This window comes from Herpailurus yagouaroundi, unplaced genomic scaffold (assembly GCF_014898765.1).
Source record: "Herpailurus yagouaroundi ecotype Mexico unplaced genomic scaffold, PumYag 210, whole genome shotgun sequence".
NCBI classification, from domain to species: Eukaryota; Metazoa; Chordata; class Mammalia; order Carnivora; family Felidae; genus Herpailurus; species Herpailurus yagouaroundi.
In genome coordinates, this window is record NW_024412441.1 from 13,947,991 (window position 1) to 13,964,003 (window position 16,013).

Genomic DNA, 16,013 nt, shown 5'->3' on the forward strand with positions numbered 1-16,013 from the left:
ATGGTGTACAGGCTGGTAGGAGAGAAAAGACTGCACGGGCACACCAGCTGCCCTTCTGGAGAAGGTAGCTGGAAGATAAGCTCAGAAATGCTTCCTAAAGACGCGCTCTGGAGTGGAGTGTGGGTCTGATGGCTGGATGGCCGGGCACCTGGGAAGCTGGTGAAAGCCACTCCTGATGCCCCAGACCTTTCTCTCCTCCCCAGCTTCCAGGTGCCCATGTGCTTCCTAGTCCTGTCCCTGCTCTTCACCCCATGGCGGTATTCACTGTAAAGGTCACTGCTGGACAGGAGGTGTTCAACACCAAGAAAGGAAGCACCAGTGATGGTGTCTGTGTGGGCGGGGGTCCTGCAGAGGAAGACCTTCCCAGGAGCCTCCTGACCCCGGCACGACATAGCCTGCTGCGTGTAAGCACACGCTGGTAAGGACAGCAGCCGTACCAGCCTGGGGAGACTGCCAGCCTCACCTGAGGACAGGAGCTTGTGTGTGCGCAGGAAGCTGATGGCCAGCCGCATGATGGAGGCTTTGTCCAGGTGGGAGCTCACGCTGTGAGGCAGGGGCAGCTCGTGGGCCAGCTCGTAGAAGACCTCCGTCTCCTTGCTCCGTCGGCACCGGGCAGCATCCCGGGACTTCTCCTTCCTCCTCTCTGAGCTGCTCCTAAATTGAGAGAGAAGGGGTTAGATCCTGATATGTCACAGTCATCCTATCACGCCTCTGGTCAAGACATCCCCAGGGCCACAAACCATGGGGCAGCCAGACTCTTCCCCTGAATGGATGTGGGTCCATACCTGTCGTCCAAGCACACACAGCCTCAGCTGTACATTATCAGCTCTATTTTCGTGTGTGTGTGTTTGTGTATGCCTCTAACCGCCTCCCTCCTCTTGTGCACCTACAGTGTCCAGGCTGGGGGCTTCACATGCAGGGGCTTGGAGCAAAGACTTGCCAATTAATCAACTGGCAATGACTGGGACTGGTCCCACATTATCTGGGGACTGAGGTGAGTGCCCGGGAATGGTGGGGGCAGAGTGAGGAAGCCGTGGCCACTGGCCCAGAGGGCTGTGTCAAAGGATCTGGAGAACAAGACGAAAAACCACTTCAAGGCCCTCTTTCTGGATAAAACGCACTTTGAAAAAATTAAGCCCGGGACTGGACCTTAGATCCCATTTTGTATCAAAGAGTGATTTCCTCAGTAAACATTGAAAATGCCATGAGAGCCCAAGAAGAAACAGTCGGCCAGACATCTGTCAGGCTGGTGTCCCAAAGTGCATGCCTGGCAAGGGTTAAAAAGGATTATGCACAAACACTCCTCCTCTTTCATCCTGCCAGCATAGGTTAGCAGCCTGTCTCACGCTCACTTTCCTCTTCTTTGCAGGACAGAAGGAAAGATGACACACAGTCAAACCTACCTCTTTCAGGAAATCCTAAAGAAATCCTGTATCTTACAAAGCCTATGTTAGGTCCTAATGTGAGCAAGTTCAAAAGCCAGCCTGCCTGGGTTGAAATTCTAATTTCTCCATGTGCCAGCTCTGTACACTTAAATTACTTAAACCGCTCAGAGTCCTTTTTCTCATCTGCAAAATGGGACTAATAGAACTTATCCCACCAAGTTACTGTGAGGATTGGATATGATAATGTATGTGAAACCTTTACAACAGGCTTATCACAACTATAAGCAATCAACGTTAGCTTATATTAATAACAAATCTGAAAAAAAAAGATCCTGACAGTAAAAATGTTACACAAGAGTACAGTTCAACCTATTTTCATAGAAAGGTAGGTATTATACATAATACTTCTTACACATTACATAGGAAAAAATCTAGAAATATAACAAAAATAACTATTATTCTTTTTGTAAAAAAAAAACTTTTAATGTTTATTTATTTTTGAGAGAGAGAAAGAGAGAGACAGAATGTAAGCAGGGGAGGGGCAGAGAGACAGGGAGACACAGAATCCAAAGCAGGCTCCAGGCTCTAAGCTGTCAGCCCAGAGCCTAATGTGGGGCTCAAACTCCAAACTGTGTGATCATGACCTGAGCTGAAATTGTACGCTTAACCGACTGAGCCACCCAGGCGTCCCCCAAAATAACTATTATTCTTACAGTTATAACATATATAGTGCTTACTATATTCCAGGAGCGGTTTTAAGCACTCCTACATTAGCTTCTTGAATTCTCACAATTGTCCTTAAAAATAGTACTGCTGTTGTGTTTAATTTATAGATGAGGAAACACATCCAGAGAGGTGAAGTAATTCACCTGCAGTCCTTGGGCAGGTTAAGTGCAGAAGTGGCTTTGTGCCAGGCTTTTATCCATCAGTGAAGTTAGTGGAGGGATTATTATTTTTTAGTACTTATCTGTATTTTCTTACATTTCTATAAATAACCTGTACTGCTCGTTTAGTAAACAAGTTTTTAAAAAACTTCTTCTATTTATGTATTTTTTAAAGTTTTTTTTTTTTTTTTTTATGTTTGTTTTTGTGAGAGTGCTCCAGCAGGGCAGGGGCAGAGGGATGGATACAAAGAATCCAAAGCGGGCTCCACACTGACAGCAGTGAGCCCCAGGCGGAGCTCGAACTCACCAACTGAGGGATCATGCCCTGAGCCGAAGTCACATGCTCGATCGACTGAGCCACCCAGGGGCCCCCCAAAATTCTTTCATTTTTAAATAAACTGCCCAATGTAGTTAATAGACCTCAAGGCCTCATCCGACCAGCTCTACCTTGCTCCCTCTGTCCTCCCATCTGAGACTTGCAGAGCCAGCCACGGCTTCTCCTTCTGTTTGGTTTTGCAGACTATTATCTGGACAGAAGATTGGTATCTGGGGATTCACAGAATGTTGACGTGTCTCTCCAACCCCTCCAGATTTGGGGCGGAGGCACTGTTTGGCTTCATAAGATGCTTCATTTTTAAAAAACAGAGAATCCAGCTCCCTGGATGGATTAAGCATCACATACTCAGACTACAGGAAGAATGTCCAACAGCTGTTGATAGGCAGGGAGAAACTTCAGAAAAAGTGTGAAATGGGTTAGTTATTTCCTGTCCCCTCTCCCTATTCTGTTTCCTTTACCAAACTCCTGTTTCCTCCGCTCCCCCTGCATCCATTCTCTGAATCCTCACTCCATACCCTACCATCTGCACCCTCTCAGAACCTCAGGACCAGCTTGCTCCTGTATAAGAGTTTTAACAGCAGACTGTGTATGAGTCCCTTCCACTTATATTTTAGTCCTGACCTCTGACTGTGGAGCAAAAGCAGTTGTTCAAGGCTTGCCAACATTTCAACATAGGGAAGGAGATTGGGAGGGGACAGGACACTAAAACTGGACACATCACACCTGTCTGTCATGAGAGCCGGCAAGGGAGTGCTAGTGTCTTCAAGATGCTGGATTCCACTCTCTAGCACCAACCCGTGGCTCCCCAACAAAAGCATCATCAGCACATGATCAGTATTAAGGCTTCTAGAGAAGCAATCCTGGGCAGAACAGATTGCCAGCACTGGCTGTGACATTAATGCCAACATCTGCATGCACAAAGCTTCCCTTTGCTACTGCCCCTTTCTTAGAATGCAATAGACAAGGCAGAGAGGAAGAGCCAGAGGTAAGGAAAAAAAAAAAAAAAAAGATAGGCTGGAGTCGATGCTCTGTCTGGCAATGACATTCATGACTTGGGTCCTACCATGTTCCCTCAACCATGAAAATGTTTATTCACACCCCCTTTTGTGCCTCAAAACTGCACCAAGGACCTTACATATATGACCTTATTATAATTCTAATGACAATATGGTAGGTACTGTGGGCACAGTTTATACATGTGGAAACAAAGGCTCTGACATGATGTATAACTTGCCCAAGGTCACAAAGTAAATGCCTGCTTAAGCCCTTGGAAAGCATGAAGTCAGTTGAGCAGACACTTAGAAGTCCTAAGACACACTGACGCTCTGTGTCTAATTCTGTCTTTACAACCTGCGTGTGAGATGGGCAAGACAGGCATAACTCTTGCCCCCATTTCACAGATCTGGAAACTGAGGCCCGACCAGGCTAAGTTACTTACCTAGGACAATCAAGCTAATCAGTGGCAGAACTAGAGCTAGAACCCATCTCTTCCTAGGCCAATACTCTGTCCACTGCTTAATGGCAGGAGATAGTGGCTCTAGCAAGAAATAAAGAAACCGCAACATCTTAACATTTAGAAAAAGAAAGACGGAGAATCTCAGGCAGCCTCTTTTAAAAGTCATGAGCTACATGTTAGCTACCTTGTTTTTACAGTTGCACTCTGGGGCTAGTATAACTTTAATTAGATTATCTAGTTAACCTTGACACAGCCCAGGGATATCTGTTTAATGCTGACTCTTAGAAGAACAAAAATGTGTAACGCTGCTCTCATTTAATTAGCAACACTAAAGAAGAAGCATAATTAATGGTAAGTGTGAAGGTAAGACCTCCCTAATAGACGCATCCACAGCCTACTTCAATTTGCCACAGGTTGAACCTCTTAGCAAATGGAAAAAGGGGCTGGAAGTTAGGAGGGCTGGTGTTTTTGTTTGTTTGTATTTGTTTTATTGTTAATTTTTGTAAATGTTTATTTATTTTTGAGAGACAGAGATGGGCAGGGGGTGGGGGGTGCGCAGAGAGAGACAGAGACACAGAATTCAAAGCAGGCTCCAGACTCTGAGCTGTCAGCACAGAGCCCAACGCGGGGCTTGAACTCACAAACTGGGAGATCATGACCTGAGCCGAAGTTGGACGCTTAACCGACTGAGCCACCCAGGTGCCCCAACTGGTGTTTTAATATACTGGCCACAAGACTATCTGATTCAGATGAAGAAATACATTCTCAGTGCCTTGATAGCCTCATCTGAAAAACGGGAGAGGTCTCACGTCTTATTTATTTGTCAGGATCAAAGGTGAGTGTACAAGGGCTGGAAGCGCTAGAAAGCTTCTCCACAAACGAAAACCATCAGGACATCAGGCTAATCTGAGTGTCAGTCACAGAGTTTGGCCATAACAGCTGCTCTTCATCACCAAATCCACACTGTCCCAGGGCTGGAGGCATAACTGGGGGTCAAGCTGATCTTGACCAGTTCACATTATGTTGCTGAACCTTCTTAGGGCAAGGAGGCTTCATGTACTAAAATACTTGGCATTTTGTTTTCTCTCCCTAGATAGGTGCTAGAATTACCTGCAATATAGACCAGCATTTTTTTTGTTTGTTTTTAATGACAATTCTTGACATGGCATGTTAGAATTCTCTGCTTTCTCATCAAAAGATAGTTAAATAAGTTTTCCAAATCATCCGAAAAGACTCAAATTTATTTCTTACTCCCAATTGTTCTTTCTACGAAGTGCCCACTCCTGTCTTTCTTGGTGGCCCTCCTGCAACCACAGGGTGGTCCTACAGAGTATTTGGTATCCAGAACGCACAACATAAACATGGCCCTGGTTAACTCTGTCCTCCTGCAGACCCAGAAGCATTTACTGAACTCCACGCTGGACCTCGTGAAACTGCAGAGTGGGTAAGGTGCTCATTCCTTGTTTGCATGGAGCATGCAGTCCACATGCAGTCTCGTTAGGAGCCAACAGCTTGAAACACCTCTGTGAACCACAGGCAGTAAACAGCATAAGCGGTTAAGATAAGGAACCAGCTAGGATGAGCAAGTCACAGAAAACTACTCAGGGAGGCAGGACTTCAGCAGATCCTAGAAGGATACATAATACCATCCTTACATGGCTTGAGGGTCAGAAACTGCTTCTGCCCCCTCCCCCCCATATATGTGCTATCTCATTTGATTCTCGAAACAACCCTGAGGGATAGGAACTATTATCCCCACTTAATAGATGAAGAAGCAGAGATTTAGAGAGATTAAGTAACTTGATAAAAGACATTGTCTCCAAGGGAGTTCTTCTGGGTCCAAGATCAAAGATTTCCCCACTGGCAGTGGGGAAACTGCTGTTTATTGCACAGCTTTGACATGCTGTGTTAGATACTTTCCCACAAAGTGGATGTCCACAGACACTGCAGGGAAAAGAGGTGGGTTAAAATTTGAAAAGGACACAGTGACATAAAGATTCTCTGTCCTTAAGTGAGTACCCACTCATTTGGGAAAAAGACCTGAAACCTCAGAAGGAGGATTAAGGGCACTATCCGTGTTCCTATTGGGTGTGAGAAGAAGGCAGGAGTCAGTGTGGTGGCCCTTCGTGGGATGCAGCCTCCATCACTGTGGGGGTGGGGTGTGGAGGGGGGACTGCTGCCTCCATCACTATGGGGTGGAGTGTGGAGGGGACCCGCTGGAGGCTGTGGGATGCAGCCTGCAGATACGTTTCTCTCCACGCTGCAGGGGAGGAACACGTTTCTATCATTTTTTTTTTTTTGACATGTTAATACCTACAAGTTTATACTTACTCTCTCCAAGGTGGAAACTCACATTCTGAAACATTTGATCCTGATCAAGGGAAGCAACCATGTAAGGACCAGGCAGCTAGTCAGAAAAGAAAACAAAACTGATGTAAAGCTTCAGTGGGTATATGCCACAACTCAGCCAGGAAAGACCTCTGTGTCCAGAGCTTTGCTCTCCAAAATGTCTCAACTTCTGGGTCATTGGTCCAAGCTTGGCTTAAGTCAATAATAGAACCATTATTAGCTCTTGGTCAAGACGATCCTGGTTGCTGACTTCCAGCTGAATACAGCCTGGTGTGGGGCCCCCAAGATGTCCCCACATGGCACCAGTAAGGCTGGATGCTTAATTAGCTATCTTCTTCTGACCTTCAGGACTCCGTGCCTAATGTCTGTGGGCCACCAGGGGACCAAAACACTATGCCTGTTACCCTATAAGCAGGATGGATTTCAGCAGGTAGAGAGAGAGAGAGACTGAAGTTAATTAAGCCAGCTTGCATCAGTCTATTGGTTGGTGGTGAAATTCTTTGTTTTAAAAATGTTTATTTTTGAGAGGAGGGGAAGGGGGGAGGGAGAGAGAGAGAGAGAGAGAGAGAGAGAGAGAGAGAATCCCAAGCAGGCTCCACGCTGAGCATGGAGCATGATGCAGGGCTCAGTCCCACAACACCAGGATCACCATCTGAGCCTAAATCAAGAGTTGGACACTCAACCAACTGAGCCACTACGTGCCCCATTGGCGGCAAAATTCTAAGCTGTGCCAATTTGCAGGAGGTTGTGAACAGATGAAGGTCAAATGCCATTGGGAGGGCTCTTGTGACCCTTCCGTAAGGCTGTGTGGCCGCTGCACAAGGGCCGCCTGAAAGGGACGAAGAACAACAGCTTCAGGTCCCAGAGATCAGGACGAACCCCACACCCAGGGGTCGATAGCTGCACGGATGAAATCAGAGCAGAGCCAAAGCAAGTACTTCTCAATCCTGGCTGCTCACTTGAGTCACCAGAGGAGCCTAAAAGACTGATGCCTGGGTCCCCTCCCCCAGAGTCTGACTTAATAGACTGACTTAATGGTGTGGAGTCGGGGTATCAGGGATTTTATTTTTTTTATTTTTTATTTTTTTTCAACGTTTATTTATTTTTGGGACAGAGAGAGACAGAGCATGAATGGGGGAGGGGCAGAGAGAGAGGGAGATACAGAATCAGAAACAGGCTCCAGGCTCCCGGCCATCAGCCCAGAGCCTGACGCGGGGCTCGAACTCACGGACCGTGAGATCGTGACCTGGCTGAAGTCGGACGCTTAACCGACTGCGCCACCCAGGCGCCCCAAGGGTATCAGGGATTTTAAAGCTTCCCGTGTGATTCTCATGTGCGCCCAGGCCTGGGAACCACTGTTGCAAAGCAGCCAGCTTAAAATAAAAAGGTATGTGTTTTGGTTTTGGTTTTTGTGGAAGGAAAAGGAAATTGATATTTATTGCGCACTGGGGCAAGGTGCATTTCATGGACAATCTCATCTGATCCTTGGTTAAACTATGGGGCGATACTGGTCCTGGTTTTTGCAGAGCAGTGATTCTCAACTTTGGCCTCCAGCAGAATCACCTGGAGGGCTCACTAAACCACAAGCTTCTACACCTGCGATCACATGTCTTCAGAGGCCTGAAACCCACGTCTATTTCTGAAATTAACCACTGCTCTAAGTATTTGGGGTGGCCATTTAGAATGAATTTCAGAGCCACAAAAGAAAAGCAGTTGTAACACTTCACAGAACATATTTCATTTTAAATCCTAAACAATATCATCCTGTTTGCCCGCCTCCTTTAGTCACCAGATTTGGCTGTGGATGGATGTTGGTTGTTTGAAAGAATGAAATGTGCCCTCAGAGATAAGGCCTTGCCACAATTGAAGTTAAAAGAATAGTCTTTAGCTCTACAGACAATTCTAAAGGAGTGGCAAAAATGTGCAGAAGAGGGTGGTATTCTCACGGCCAATTTTCTGGTGTATTCGGATGTTTGTCCAAAGGGAGCAGAAATTAGTATATGAATCTATAACAGAGGGGAGTAAAGGCATCAGTGTTAATCAGTCAAAATAGAAGAAATTAAACTTGTAAACTCAGGAGGAACTGGGCATATCAGACAGACCTGCACAAGGGGGGGGGGGGGGGGGGGACCACATTAAAAAAGCTTCACTATGCACACCTCTGGTGAGAGGCATGGGCTCTGCCCGAAAAGAGACCAAGCCTCACTGGGAGAGAAGACTAATACTATAGATTTGTATATCGAAAGTCCTAAAACAGGGAATACCAAGAAGAGGTGAGGGCTAGAGTGGCTAAAACAGGAGTGGATGCTCCCACTCATCTCTTCCCTGAAGGGCGAATCCTGGAGAGTGTCTCATACCTCAGCCTCCCAACCTCCCCTCCATTGGGGCCGAGCCCCTGACTCCCTGACCCACGTTGATGGTCTGTGTCCCTGGAGAGCGGGCCTGGACTGCATTCAGAGCTGACAGTAATGTCTGGGGCCCACCCAACATGGCCCTCTAATGGTCAATTCTGCTTAGGGCCCACTGGAGATGCTTATCTCATGGGCTTCTGGGCTCCAGGCAGCCTGGAGAAGAGCAGCAGACCCAATTACCAAGCAGCCCCATAGGTATAGCCCATGCGGGGCTCCAGATGACCCAGCGCCTTATATAACCTGAGGACGTGTGCAGTCCCCAGCCCAGCTGGGAAAAGCCAGGCAGGCAGAGGAGTACCAGTGGTGAACTGTTGCCGTGCCTAGCTTCTCCGAGCCCAAGCCTTAGCGGGGTTTTCCTTACTCGACATATTATGAGCAACACCACTTTGTACCAATCACTACAGTTTGTAAAGCGCTTTATGAGCTAGTTTGTAAATCTCACCCAGTAGGATAGAAAGAGCAGAAACCATTATCCCCATTTGAGAGATGAGGCAACTTGAAGTTCAGAAGGGTAGTATCAATGTGCAGAGCTGGAACAGGAGCCCTGAGCTCCGAGTTTTCCAAGGACACATGAACAGAGAGCCCCCTGCCAACCAGCACTAGACATGTCACACAACTGCAACAGACCTTCGTTATTCATTGCCATTCTATAACCTAGCTTATCTTAAATCATTTCCTTTTTAAAAAATGCTTTGGTGAAGATAAGGGTAATACACATTTAGTGTAGGCAACTTTAAAAGTACAGAAAGGTATAAACAAAACAAATTGAGATTTCATTGGATTTATGGCTTCTTAATGGTTTATCACATTTTAAAGAATTCTTTAAAGATACTCATAACAGTCAGTCATATTGTGTGGGTATATCACAATGCACTATGCTATTATTGAGTTATGGTTTCTAATTTCTAGGTGTTATAAACACCACTAAGGTGACTGTGCATCAGGTGTTGCTTTCTAATTTATTTTTTATGATAAACGAGGACACGTATCAGCTGGCTGTCAGCTCCCCACAGCTGCCTCGCAGTGACTCCCCTGTGCAAGTTGAGGACTGACAACATTAGCATTTCCAGGGCCACGACGGCTGCTATTGAAGGCAGGGTCTCGGGACAGGTGCCACAGAGGGAGGTATCAGGGGCAGGAAGGTAGGAAGCACACACCCTCTCAGCCACTTTCCCTGCCCAGTCTCATAGGCTTCCTTTCTCTCTCTTGCCATATCCATGTTAACACAACTGAAGAGAGATGGCCAACTGAGTTGGAATTGGAGATCCCAGTTCTGTAAAGGCAGCCACTCTTGTTGGTCAGGAGGACCTCCTTCTCCATTGTATAAGTGTCTTTCCATCTACTCTGATCTCACCACAACCAATGTGTGGACAGAGAAGGCTCCGTGGCATCTGTACCCATGAAAAGGGGAGGAAAGCGAGTAGCCGCAAGGGGCATCAGCCTGGCTCTCCATGGGGCTCTCTGGTCTCTGATGCCTGCTACTGCCTGACCCTACACTGTGCAGACTCTAGCCGAGGGACTAATCAACCTCAGTGAGCTGAGATACTGTGGCTGCTGGTGCTACAGCATGAGATACTTGCTGTTGTAAAGGTCTCTCATCATACTGCCTCTGATTTAATCCTGAAACAATCCTATCAGGGAGGTATGGTGTCATCCCCATTTTACACAGAAAGAAATAGGTTGCAAGGATGTTAAGTGACATGCCTGGTATCACCCAGTGATGGAGCCAGCACTCAAACCTGTCATTAAAAAAATTTTTTTTGTAAAGTTTACTTATTTTTGAGAGACAGAGCACAAGTGCGGGAGGGGCAGAGAGAGAAGGAGACACAGAATCCGAAGCAGGCTCCAGGCTCTGAGCTGTCAGTACAGAGTCTGACGTGGGGCTCGAACTCACAAGCCATAAGATCATGACCTGAACTGAAGTTGGATGCTTAACCGACTGAGCCACCCAGGCGCCCTTCAAACCTGTCATTTAATCATAAATCCTATTTCTCTTCATTGCATTGCCACCTTCTGGGAAATGCTCATAAGCAGATCCCTCTTGCAGGTTCAAATGGGTTAGGTGAGCTGGGTGTATTGGGGGTGAAGCCTTCCCTGTAAGGATACTTTATTAGATGAATTCTCGATCTGGGAAGGGATGTCCCCAAAAGAGACACCCTGGCCACCCTCTTGCCCTAGGTCAGCCCCTTTTAAGCCAGGCCCAGTGAGATACGTTTTCTCTGCTTGGAGATGTCTGTTTTTAAAAAAAAAAAAAAAAAAAAGTCCTTACTTTGCTAGCAGACTTTGCAGACACCACAGGTAAAGTGTTTCATTTTAATTTTTTCCTATTAAAAAACTTTTATTGATGTCTAATTGACCTAAGTTACATTTGTTTCAAGTACACAACAGAATGAGTCACTATCTGCACACACTGCAAAGTGATCACCACAATACGTCTGGTCCCCACACTATTTTCCTCGGGGCCACTTCCCTAGGCTTGAGACTATCTGTCCGCACTCAAGGGTCTTTCTCTAAAGCTTCTATCTGCCAGCAGCCCTTCTTCCCCTGGGTCCCATGGGCTTCCAACCTCATGATCTGGTGGTTTGGCTCAAGCCATTCTGCATGTGCAGCCATCCTGATCCTATACCGCTGCGTGCAGCTAAGAAAACTGAAGAAATGACACAGCAGAAAGACAAAGGAAAAAGTGCCTGAGATGAGATGTGAACGGATTCCCACGCATGAAGCATGCACTTTCTCTGGAGGGAGTCGGGAACAGCTTACCGTCAGTGACCCCAGCCTCTACAGACCAGCTCCTGGCCTTCCCTGTCCCACATCCCACCTGATACACATGCCCTTCATCCACCTGGCCTGCCTAAGTGACACCCATCTCTTGGGACCTCCCGCAGCCCATGTTCTCCGGGAAGGCCTCACCTCTGCAGACTTCTGCACATCCCGCATCAGAGATTCCGCACTGCATGATCCAGCCCTGGTATTTATTCTCTTCTTATATCACTTCTGTAGTCTTTGTCTCTCCCTCTAGACCACATATTCCCCAGGGAAAGGACCCATCACCTGTTCTTTTGGTGTCCTCTAAAGCATAAATAGTACAAAGTGGTACAAATTGGAGACACTGGATAAAAAGCACTTGAATGATTTCTGTTCTGTGAATTCCTCAAAGTCTCTCACCGTTCTAGGTCTTTTGTAAGAATTCTAATCCAGTTCTCAATCAGAATAAAAGGTTTCCATCCAGGAAGAGCCATAGACAGAGAGATTGTGTGTGTGTGTGCGTGTGTGTGTAGGGGCGCACGCACATTTCCAACTCCTTGAATGAAACCTGGGGTCTGAACTAGTACTGCTGACAGCTGCCTTGGGGTCCCATGCACCAGCACTTCTCAAACTTGACTGCGCACACAAGTCACCCCAGGATCTTGTTACAGTTTCTGACTCAGTAAGTAGGTCTGGGCTGGGGCCTGTGTGTCTGCATTTCTAACAACGTTCCAGACGATGCTGATTCCACTGACCACACCCAGGGACACAACGGAGATGTCGATGTTGACAGGGTCAATGCTACCCTTGATGCCATCCTTATCCAAAGCCACCTAAAGTCTAACAAGTCAGATCTCTCTTCTGCCAGGAAGAATCTCCCTCTCTTTTTATATTTTCTTACAGGATATTTCACTGGGCTCCACTTGGATGTCCCCGCTCTCCTTTGAGTACCCCCTCCCTCCATCATCTCATCCCCTTTTATTTCTTAAAACTCCTTCCCTCGGGGCCAGTCCAAGCCCTACCTCCCGCAGACGCTTCCCGGCCACCCTCGCTCCCTTCTCCAAGGCGCTTCCTGCCTACATTACTCACTGGCCCTCATGAGAGGCCTCCCTGTCTTGCTGGCTTTTCTAAGCCAGAGCCCTGCTGCTAGAGCTGGACTGTAAGTACCTTGGTGCTTTTGCACGGAGAAGGGGCGCAGACACAACATTTACTTCTGTGCATCCTTCACGGGACCTTGGCCCAGGGCAGACACACTGGGTAAATATTTGCTAATTGACTCTAAGGACAATTCAAGCATGCCCTTTACTCTTCTCCTTTCCCTCTCAGGGCCGAAAGCAAAAGCGATCACAGCCGCCTTGGCCTCCAGCCCCAGCCCCGGGGCCTTGCCTCTCCCAGGAGCTGCAGTTGGGCCAGCTTAGATTTTGTGTAGTGCTCCGCAGCTCCTCTTCCCTTCCGTGAAGAGTTAAAGCACCGGGAAGGCTGCTTCCCACTTGGAAACCTCCATTTCCTCATGCAGCTTGAACAAGAGAACATCTATGGACGGAGGCTGAGCGAGCCAACTGCACAGGGAGTGAACTCACTCTGAATGGGGCTGTTCTAACGCCAGCCAAGTCAAGCCATTAAGATGCCAGCCCCAAGGCGCAGCCCCCAGCCTCACCTCTAGATATCCCCTCAGCTCTTTGGCACAAAGGATGAATGGTGAGCACAGAGCCTAGTGAAAGCAAGCTCTTTCATGAGCAGGGAAGTGGGGCTGGGTGCTGCAGAGTGGGTGCAAAAGTAGAACTCCTCCTCTCTCCCACTCCCCCTCTTCACCACGCTGAACCAAATTAACCCCCGATGTACATGGAGTTGCCCAAACCACTGCTCCTCAAAAAGGCAACCGAGGGGAGGGGGTGAGTAATAACATTAGAGAAAATATGTGCAGTGCCAAAAATAATCACCGTGTCATGAGAAAACAGAACTGGGCCGCCTCTGGGGCCAGCGCTGGGCATAGGCAGGAAGGAGGGGGCAAAATTTCCCCTGGCAGCGTCGTCAGGCATTCTGGGCGAAAACATTTAAAAAGCTATAACTGGAGTAGACAGTTGTCAGAAAGAACGCTCTTCCTGAAAAGAATATGATTTTTAAGGTCTGTCCTCTCCTATTTCAGACACTTTAATTTCAAAGAAAATAACATTTGTTTAGTCTTTGAATCGGGACTGACGCTTGATCATATGCTAATAGTGAAATATCCCAGGATCTGCCTTACGAATCCCAATTTGACGCCAGAAATTCTGGTGCCTGGTATTTAAAGTATTTCAAAACAGAAATAGAAAGCGGGGGGGGGGGGGGGGGTGTGTGTGGCACACAGACAGAATCTCTTACTTTCTCCCCCCATCCCATAACACCCTCTCTTCTCCCTATTTAAAAAAAGAAGAACATGGGGAACCTGGGTGACTCAGTCAGTTAAACGTCCGACTTCGGCTCAGGTCATGATCTCACGGTTCGTGGATTTGAGCCCTGTGTCGGGCTCTGTGCTGACAGCTCAGAGCCTGGAGCCTGCTTCAGATTCTGTGTCTCCTTCTCCTTCTGCCCCTCCCCCACTCATGCTCGCTCACGCGCGCGCACGCGCTCTCTCTCTCTCTAAGATAAACATTAAAAAAATTTTTTTAATACAAAACAAAAAAAAAAGAAGAAGAAGAAGAATGCAAGCAAAGATAAAGGAAAAAGAAAAGGAGAGAGAAAGGAACCCAAAGAAAACCTCAGGGACCCTTTCCGTCCTGGGCTTCAATCCTATTTTCAGACTGTTACACAGTTGCATGTCCAGAGCTGTGGGATCTGATTCATGGCCAAATGCTAGTCCTTGCTTTCTTCCAATTCTGCCTGCCATACTACAATGAGAAGGGAGATGTTCATGCACATTATAGACGCTACGTTCCATTCCTTTGTAGAGAAGTCATCAAAAGCCACGGGAAATGCCAAAGTCTTCCCCCAAGTTACTATCATGCTCTCAAATGATAATATTGAGCAATTTGGGAAATGGGGTTTTCTCCCCGGCAACAGCCTTTCCTCTCCACTCACTCAGCAAGTATTTATGAACCCCTCTTCATGTGCTCAGAATGGGAGCAGTAGAATGAAGCCTAGAATGACCACTCCTGGCCTCAGGGAGTTTGCAGAGAAGTGCAGGGTCAAGTCCTGAAGGGCTGGCCTGGCAATCAGCCACTGTGATGCCAGGCACCAGGAAAAAAGTCTGCAAGGCTGAATAATACAGGGAAAGCTGGCTTCCGGAAGAGGGCTGCTGGAGCAGGGGGTACAGGGAGGCAATCGGTGGGCAGGAGGGATGACAAGGACAAAGATACTGCTGAAGAAATGTGGGGGCGGGGTGGCTGGGAGTCAGGAGACAGGCTGGAGCAGGTACCAGGCTGGAGAAGTCAGAGTGGGGAGATGCATTCATTCCACAAACACCACTGAGTATCCACAAGGTGCCAAGCACAGAGGAGGGCTTTCAACAACAAAACGACAGGGAAATAAAGTCTGATGATCAGATACCTGCTTACCCCACTGACTGGTAGTGTCTGAGGTGCCAGGTGGTGGGCAGGGCAGAACCCAACCTGGATCCCTCTTCTGCTGGATGTGCTTTTGCCACGCTGGACAGCAAGTATGAGAACCCCTCTTGGAAGTAATGCCAGGGGAAATGAGTCCCTTTATTAGGAGCTCTAAATATGGCAGCAAATTGTGGGCCACCACGGACTGGAGCCTTGGCTCAGCCCACAGAGACCTCAGCAAGGCATGCTTGCTAAACAGTAACTCATAAACGCTACCCATGGGACGAAAAACAAACTTCACTGAGGGTGCGCGCCTCTTCTGGCTCCAGTGGTGCTTGTTTATTTTCAAAGACATGAGCCCCCATCTTCTGGCTGTTTCCCCTTGCTTCCTGATTGAGACGAATACAATTCCAATCAGACCTCAGGGGAAGGAACAGCTCTCCAGTCCACTCCCCTTGCCCCCAGACCATTTCAGCATGTCACTGCCCTGTTTAAAAATGAGAGTGGTGGGGCGCCTGGGTGGCGCAGTCGGTTAAGCGTCCGACTTCAGCCAGGTCACGATCTCGTGGTCCGTGAGTTCGAGCCCCGCGTCAGGCTCTGGGCTGATGGCTCAGAGCCTGGAGCCTGTTTCCGATTCTGTGTCTCCCTCTCTCTCTGCCCCTCCCCCGTTCATGCTCTGTCTCTCTCTGTCCCAAAAATAAATAAACGTTGAAAAAAAAATTAAAAAAAAAAAATGAGAGTGGTTCCCTACTGCCCTCCTGATGAAGCCCAAGCTCTAGACGTCCCTTGGGGTCACCTAGCCATGACCTTGCCTTCTCGTCTTTATTCCTGGAAGCCAGCAGCACCCTACCTGCTCCAGCCAGACCACGTTCCATACTGCCCCCCCATCACTGAGCACCCCTAACTGCCACCCAGTTATTTTTTT

The 16,013-nt window shown here is 47.7% G+C and overlaps 1 protein-coding gene across 2 annotated transcripts in view; it reads right to left on the reverse strand.

Moving 5' to 3' along the window:
* The window catches only part of EPAS1 (endothelial PAS domain protein 1), an 85,330-nt gene that overhangs the window by 35,411 nt on the left and 33,906 nt on the right, over positions 1 to 16,013 (reverse strand). For both annotated transcript variants that reach the window (XM_040453841.1, XM_040453840.1), the window contains exon 2: positions 464 to 654. In XM_040453841.1, coding sequence (XP_040309775.1) covers positions 464 to 654 — 191 coding nt within the window. The remainder of the gene's footprint in view (positions 1 to 463; positions 655 to 16,013) is intronic.